The sequence below is a fragment of the Hypomesus transpacificus genome, unplaced genomic scaffold, assembly GCF_021917145.1.
Source record: "Hypomesus transpacificus isolate Combined female unplaced genomic scaffold, fHypTra1 scaffold_133, whole genome shotgun sequence".
In the NCBI taxonomy this organism is placed as follows: Eukaryota; Metazoa; Chordata; class Actinopteri; order Osmeriformes; family Osmeridae; genus Hypomesus; species Hypomesus transpacificus.
The window spans coordinates 105,315-113,606 of NW_025813709.1; the positions used below are offsets into that span (position 1 = coordinate 105,315).

The 8,292-nt window shown below is 49.8% G+C and overlaps 2 protein-coding genes across 2 annotated transcripts; one reads left to right on the plus strand and one right to left on the minus strand.

The window, feature by feature from the left end:
- Positions 1 to 581: 581 nt before the first annotated feature.
- Positions 582 to 5,482, minus strand: anapc2 (anaphase promoting complex subunit 2). Its single transcript, XM_047051037.1, has 11 exons — positions 5,213 to 5,482; positions 4,570 to 4,858; positions 4,092 to 4,446; positions 3,806 to 3,938; positions 3,299 to 3,497; positions 2,927 to 3,046; positions 2,682 to 2,799; positions 1,890 to 2,068; positions 1,646 to 1,787; positions 1,227 to 1,302; positions 582 to 911 (listed from the first exon to the last, which is right to left on the minus strand). Exons 1-11 carry the CDS (start codon positions 5,285 to 5,287, stop codon positions 600 to 602), a joined length of 1,998 nt encoding a protein of 665 aa, XP_046906993.1. The 5' UTR covers positions 5,288 to 5,482; the 3' UTR covers positions 582 to 599.
- A 51-nt stretch (positions 5,483 to 5,533) lies between these two features.
- Positions 5,534 to 8,289, plus strand: ssna1 (Sjogren syndrome nuclear autoantigen 1). The gene is made up of 3 exons (XM_047051038.1): positions 5,534 to 5,845; positions 7,433 to 7,632; positions 7,997 to 8,289. Exons 1-3 carry the CDS (start codon positions 5,794 to 5,796, stop codon positions 8,087 to 8,089), a joined length of 345 nt encoding a protein of 114 aa, XP_046906994.1. The 5' UTR covers positions 5,534 to 5,793; the 3' UTR covers positions 8,090 to 8,289.
- Positions 8,290 to 8,292: the final 3 nt, after the last annotated feature.

Below are 8,292 nucleotides of genomic sequence, written 5' to 3' on the forward strand. Positions count from 1 at the left end.
TAGAGACACACACACACACAGGTAGACACACACACACACACACACAGGTAGAGACACACACACACAGGTAGAGACACACACACACACACACACAGGTAGACACACACACACACACACAGGTAGAGACACACACACACACACACACAGGTAGACACACACACACACACAGGTAGAGACACACACACACACACAGGTAGACACACACACACACACACACACACACACACACAGGTAGACACACACACAGGTAGACACACACACACACACAGGTAGAGACACACACACACACAGGTAGAGACACACACACAGGTAGACACACACACAGGTAGACACACACACACACACACACAGGTAGAGACACACACACACACAGGTAGACACACACACACACACAGGTAGACACACACACACACACACACAGGTAGACACACACACAGGTATAGACACACGCACACACACGTAGACACACACACACACACACAGGTAGAGACACACACACACACACACAGGTAGAGACACACACACACACACAGGTAGAGACACACACACACACACACAGGTAGAGACACACACACAGGTAGATAAACACACTGAACATTCTAGCCTCCCATAGTGGTTTGTTTGTGTGTGTGTGTGTCTACCTTCAGCTTCTCATAAAGGTGTGTGTGTGTACCTTGAGCTTCTCGTAGCAGTGTGTGTGTGTGTACCTTGAGCTTCTCGTAGCGGTGTGCGTAGGCCTCCATGGCCTGTGCGGCCGGAGGCGGCAGCTCCATCTTCTCCTCCTTCAGGGAGGGCCAGAACTCCGAGGACAGGATCATGGCCGACAGCACCAGGGGGGGGCGCTCCTGCTCAGGGAGACGGGACTCCTCCTCACGGATGTTGGAGTTGATCCTGCGGGAGTCAGCCACATCCTGGAGAGAGGAGGGAGGGGAGGGGGAGGAGGGAGGGGAGGACAGGGGGAGGAGAGGGGAGGGACAGGGGGGGAAATATATTTTTGTATATATTTTTTCAACTACAAAAATGTTTACTTTTTTACACAGTGAAAGGAAAGGAGGGAGACAGGAAAGGAGAACAGAGAAGCCTAAAACTAAAGTATTTGTACTTTGTAACTTCCCATCTCTGTGTATGTTCCATGTGTGTTATGTATGTTCCATGTGTGTTATGTATGTTCCATGTGTGTTATGTATGTTCCGTGTGTGTTATGTATGTTCCATGTGTGTGGTTACCTTGAGCATGACCTCACAGTAGTGCATGTGAGCCTCGCCAAACCTCAGCTTCAGCAACTCCACGTTTCGGATCTCTCTGTTCACACACACACACACACACACACACACACACACACAGGGGGAAATTACATTCACAGAACGATCATGTATGCATGTGTTGGAGTGTGTGTGTCTGTATGTGGAGTGTGTATGTGTGTGTGTGAGTGTGTGTGCAGACCTGACTGTGTTGTAGTCCAGCTGGTGCAGCAGGCGGTCAGAGTGTGTGTGTGCGTGTGCATGTGTGTGAGTGTTTGTGCAGACCTGACTGTGTTGTAGTCCAGCTGGTGCAGCAGTCGGTCAGAGTGTGTGTGTGTATGAGTGTGTGTGTGTGTGTATGCTTGTGTGTATGCGTGTGCATGTATGTGTGTGTGTGTGCAGACCTGACTGTGTTGTAGTCCAGCTGGTGCAGCAGTCGGTCAGCCAGCACAGTACGGTACTCATCGATGAAGATCTCCTTACTGCCGTAGATGCTGACCAGCAGGCTGATGATGTCAGAGGAGCGACGCTTGGAGCCAGTCTTATCTGGGGGAGATGGGGCTGTCATCTATCTGTCTCTATATCTAACTGTAAAGGCATCCATCTCCGGTGTGTGTGTGTCAGTAGTGTGTGTGTGTGTTGTCTGACCGGTCACGGCGTCAGTGGGGTCAGGGGTCCACTCCTCGGGGTCGCTGCCCTCGTCCTCGCTGTCCTGGGTCTCCAAGGTAACGGGGTCAGCCCGGGACAGCTCATTGGCTAGGTCGCTACAGCCCTCGGCGTCCCCGGTGAGACTGGCCACGATCTGGCGCACCGTGTCCTCCCGCGTCCTGGCAACCAAAAACCGTTATCACCGTGACAACGCTCGCACAGGAAACACTGTTATCACCATGACAACGTTTGCACAGGACACTCACCACCCAACAGACACAGCTGGTCCCCATGTCTGTTTTTAACCACAAATCATGCAGAAGCTAATTTAAGCTCCCCTCCTCGTTCTCTTACTCCTCCTCCTCTCATCTCCTCCTCTCATCTCCTCCCCTCTTCCTCTTCCCCTCTTCCTCCACTTCTTTCTCTCTCTTCTCTTCCCCTATTCCTCCTCCTCCTCTCTTCCTCTCCTCTCTTCTCCTCCCCTCCTCCCAGAGGATAATCAGCAGATGTGTCTCATCCTTCCTCTATTTAACCCTGTTGATCACAGAGCGTCCCTCCGCTCTGCCCATTGTAACATCAGAACACTGTTTAGCACGTCGCTTTGCATGAAAGCTGAAGGAATAAGACGTGGGGTTTCCCTCCAGGGGCTCACCATAGGTACTTGCGTCTCTCTCTCTCTCTCTCTCTCTCTCTCTCTCTCTCTCTCTCTCTCTCTCTCTCTCTCTCTCTCTCTCTCTCTCTCCTCCCCCCCCTCTCTATCTCTCTCTCTCTCTCCCTCTCTCTCTCTCTCACCGGAGGTACTTGCGTATGGGCTGACATGCGACCTGCAGGATGACCATGGAGGGGTCCAGCTCTCTCAGGGCCTTGATAGCTGAGATGTACACGGTGATGATGTCAGAGGTGTGGACGCCTGTGGGGAGACAGCCGTCAGATTACACTGCACTGTTCCTTTAAATGCAAATGAGCCCCTCCACTTCTCAGCCACCATTGGTGCTTTCGTGTCGTCGCTCCTGAGTCACACCAATAGAACCACGGACCTGGGTGGAGGAGGCGGGTCTCAAAAGCTGATTTGAGGGAGGTGAGGAGCTGCTGCCTCTGATTGGTTCGTTCCAGACAGAACTTCAGGTCTTCTATGGCGGGCTTCGACTCTGGGAAATCTGACAAACGGCACACGAAACAACACTTCAGGAGGTGGGAACAACACAAGCACAAACCTCTCGGATCCCTGTACATAAAAGTAACAAATTACACTGATCAGACTAACCCTACTTTACATTCCACTTCATATTTTACCCACTGAACAGAAGCGTTTATCCAAAGCGACATAGAAATAGCGCATATAGACATAAAATGAGACATAAGGATAGAGCATCTGGAAGGTTCCGTGGTGGCGAGACCGAGCGTCTCACCTCTGATGATGCTGAAGAGCTCCTCGATCCTCATGTTGACATAGATCCTGCAGAAGAACTGGTGCATGTGACATCGCCAGCGCTGCAGCGACGAATTTTCAGGCCCCGCCCCCTCGCTGGCCCCGCCCACACCGGGGCCTGCTCCAATCCCATCACTAGAAAAAACTCTACTGAGCCAGCCCAGCACCAGCTCCAACCACTAGGAGAAGAGGAGAGGAGAAAGGAGAGTGCAAACTGAAATGTTAAAATCATCATGATCTCTCTTGTAACAGGTGAAATGAGGCATGAACATGAACAGGTAAACTTAAGGAGGACAGTTACTACATTGAGTAACAAAGAACTCCTACTTCCTGGAAGTTAAACAGGAAGGAACTGTGGTACTCCTACTTCCTGGAAGTTAAACAGGAAGGAACTGTGGTACTCCTACTTCCTGGAAGTTAAACAGGAAGGAACTGTGGTACTCCTACTTCCTGGAAGTTAAACAGGAAGGAACTGTGGTCCTCCTACCTCCTGGAAGTCGAGCAGGAAGGAGCTCTCGTGCTCGCCCCTGCAGTGCTGCTCAGTCCTCTGCTCAATCAGCTGGTGCAGGATGGAGGTGACGGCCTCGGAGCTCACCCTGTCCAGCAGCTGCAGCCTGGAGCTGCACACACAGAGCCGTCACACACACACACACAGACACACAGAGCCGTCACACAAACACACACACAGAGCCGTCACACACAGCTTGTTTTGTGTACCACACCACCACACCAGCGTAACATCCAGCTCCAGGCCGGCGGTCCTCTCCACTCACAGTATGAGTCTAAGCTGCTGAAGACACTCCATGGCTTCCTGACACCAACACTGCTGGGGGGACACGGCACAGCCCGGACACAGCCTCCCCTCTGGGCCCCCGGCCCCCTCGTCTCCAGCCTCCCCCGGCCCGGCCCCAGCCCCGGCCCCAGCTCCGCCATCCCCCTCCCAGTTCATGTGGACAGAGAAGGTTCTGCTGTAAAACTCCAGAACCCGCTCCTGCAGCTGGGCGGAGGGGGAGAACAGCAGCGTGGCCCTGATGACGGAGAAGGCCCTCTCTCTGAGGCCCCGGGCCCCCGGCCCACACAGCCCGCCCCTGGCCTCATCCTGCCAGCCGCCAAGCCTCTCCAGCCCCCCTGGAGGAGAGAGGGAGGACGCAGGTTCAAATCCCACCTGTACTGTACCTTGCTTGGGATAAAAAAAAATATTCTGCTTAATGTAATACTCGTGTAAAGGTATCCGTGTAATCGGGTGCCTACCCAGAAATGGCTCCAGTCTCTCCAGCAGGGTACGGAAAGCCCCGAGCAGAACGCGGGCTCTGCCTCTCTCATCCGGCTCCGTCTCCGACCGCCTGAGCTCGGCCCAGAACTCGGGCGCCACCGCGGTCGTCAGACGCACCTGTAGGGTCTCCAGTAGCCAGCCCTCCAAGAACTGGCCCAGTCCGCTGGAGCAGAGCAGGGCTAGCGACTCGGAGAGAGACCCGTCACACATCGGGACATCACGCGACTCCGAGAGAGACCCTTCACACATCGGGACATCACTCGACACCTGCAGTCGAAAACAACAACAACGTAGCTATTGAATGTAGCCCAGAAAGTAAACAGGTTAGATCTCCAACGATTGCGTTAAAATGTTAATGGTGATCATTACCATTTTAATGGGGACGACACTATGCCACGGCAGAACAGTACATATGTAAGGCTACTCGCATTACATTACATTTTACTCAGCAGACGCTGTGATACAAAGCGGCGTACAAATAGTGCATCTAGAAAGTCCAGCAGAAGGTCAAGGATCAGAAGTGAAGAGTTCTAACAGTATTTCGGTGGTCAGAGTCATGGGACAGTCTGTATTTACTAGCCACTGCGTTATTGATGGTGTTGCTATGATCACGTTACTCACCAGAGTGGCAGTGACTGTGTCCCAGGCCAAGGGGAGCCCCTGTGGAACGGCGAATTGCATCTCAGTCGAGTCCATTCCTTTTGACCAAAGATTGACCAGAAAGGTTCGGTACGAGAAAGGACAATGAACTTATTTAAGTAATTTCACACGCACATATTATTGAAATCAATGTAACACGAATAGAACTGTGGCTAATCTATGAGTAGAATTTGTAAAATGTCATTTGAAGCCCTGAAGTTATCGCGCTGTCGTTGAGGTATAATGTCGCATGTTAGTGACGTTGTATTGTGGCGGAAGTGTGGCGGAAGTGTTTGTGACAGTTTGTAAGTTGTCGTAGAAACGAGCTAAATGGAGGGAGTTTGAAGCATTGAGCGTACCGCCACTGACTTGGTTTGTGTCAATCTTTGCTCTAAGGAGCCTGCACGTTAACTGATTTGACCACGGGAAAACATTTTCATTGACATTCACCAGTCACCACTGTTATTGTAGAAAATAGCGCCAGCCAACTCAACAAAAAAGAGGTGCATGTGCGCGGGCAAGTGACTCAAAAAGTTGCCAAACCGTGTAAACTTAACAACATCATGACCCAACAAGGAGCAGCTCTACAGACCTACAACAATGAACTTGTAAAATGTAAGTATCAAATTCTAGTAGATAAATCGGTAGGATTAGACTTTACATTTTCTGATGTCACAAACTCCCGAACACCTCGAATTATCTTTATCTTAGGAAATGTTGATGTAGAACTACAGTTACTTACTACTTCTAACATACATTCGAATTGTGGTTTTCCTTGTTGATGACACGTGACATTTTGCCTGTCTTTACGTTTCATCCTTGGTTTTTGACCTGCCTTTTTTGGCTGGTATGGCGAGGCTGCGCAATCTGATTAACCCATAAATACATGTCCTACTTGGAACAGAGGTCTGTCTTGAAGCTATCTTTACCTTCTAATGCTTTGATTCTAAAACTAGGAACCTCAGTATCAGGCGGTTTCCACTGTCATTAACAGCCTGTAGTGTTCCATCAACAGTAGCATTTCCCTATCGGAAGTATTAGTGAACAGGATTAGAATGTTCCAGGCTTCTTGTAGCACCATGCCTTGCCTGCTTACTGTGACCCAGACTGAGAACATAGGTTGGGCGTTATGTGACTGTTTTACGCTGCATATTTGGCAGTCACCGGAAAAGACAATAATTCACTGGGTTACAGCAACGCCATCAAAACCTCCGGCATCAAAGCTGTAAATCAAGGCTTGACATTCTGCTTGTGTACTAAAGCTTGTATTTGGCAAGCAATACTGTGTAACCGTGTTCCAGTCTAAAAACACACAATATGTCTGGGGATAGTTTCATCTGATTTGAAATTGAAATGATTGAAATAAGATGCCAGGTCTAAGGCTATTTGTGAAGCTCTTTGTAATAAGGACTAGGCTATACAATAAACATTTTATTTGATTTTAAGACTATTTTTATAATAGGATAACGTTATTGGGTAGTGGGTTTCAAACCCGTAAAATGGAGGTTCAATATTTATGGTTTTGATAGATTTAATGCCAGAGGGGCTTTGGAATTATGACATAGAATTTACGGTTTGATTTAAGGCCTTGCCTACACTGCATGAGGTCACTCAACTCCAATGACTTCAAATCTCTGCACTGATCTCGGTTTACATTTTTACGTTACAGTATTCATTCAGCAGACTCTTTTATCCAAATTGCATATATAAAATACATCAAAAATCAAGGATTCAGCAATAGCAACACATCGTTCCATGGGTGCAGTGTCTTCTGAGCCAGTGGTGTCCTGGTGGTTCAGATTAGAAGTGACCGTGATGCTGGTGTTTCATTCATGTGTGATTGGGTTCCTCGCTGGCTGTCAGGCACACGCATTCTTCATCCATCACAGGCACACGCATTCTTCATCCATCACAGGCACACGCATTCTTCATCCATCACAGGCCGGGTGGAATGAGCTGAATCAGCAAGCTGAGGACATAAACATGAACCTGGTCACATGAAACACACACTCCCTCCTGGTTGTTTGTTAAAATAGTCAAAAGAAAAAAAAGAAATTCATATACCGGTGTATATATAATATACAAATCTACATAGTCAATTATTTTGTTGTGAAAAGACCATCAGTCTCCAGATTTGAGTCACCCCCCCCCCCCTCTGTCCTCTTCCCCCCACCTCCCCTGTCTTCTCCCCCGCTCCCCAAGGTATCGAGGAGCTGTGCTCCAAGCGTGACGAGCTGAACCGTCAGATCCAGCAGGAGGAGGAGGAGAAGACTCGTCTGCAGCACGACGTCCGCGTCCTCACGGAGAAGCTGAGCCGCGTCAACGAGAGCCTCGCACGCCGCCTCACCGCCCGCGCCGACTTCGACCGCACCATCGCAGAGACGGAGGCAGCCTACATGAAGGTTGGCACACTCGCCTCGCTACAGGAACACAAACTAATACACTGGTGGTGTATTATTTTACCAACATCCCTTGCAGACACACACAGGAGGATGTTAGTAGGCACACACACACACAGGACAGGATGTTATCTGTGCTCCAGACTCCATACCTCCCTCCAGCTCACAGTAAACCCCCTCCAGGCTGCCCTGATTAAAGACAACAGCTCCTACGACCTCCCTGCCTGCAGGGTCACGTTTACATTTGTTCTTCATTCCATCGGCACCCGCTTTCATGCAACGTACACATGGCGTATACAGGAAGTCCAGCAGGAGATCCAGGAATCAGAACTTGCTGTAACTGCTGTAACTCTGCTGTGTTCTGCAGATCCTTGAGAGCTCCCAGACTCTGCTCAGCGTGCTGAAGAAGGAGACGGGGACCCTGAGCAAAACCACCGAACCTCGAGCGAAGGACCACTGAGCAGGTCGGGCGACCCCTGACCCTGACACACCCTCTCTCTCACCTCCTTCTCTTCCTCTTCTCATCTATTGTCCTGTGGACTGTTTGTAAGATATTTATGTGGTATTGCTTTGAATTTTTGAATGTGTCTGAATGCTGCCCTTACTCGCACACTTTTGTATACATTTGAATTATTTTAATAAAGATTATCTGTGAATGAATCA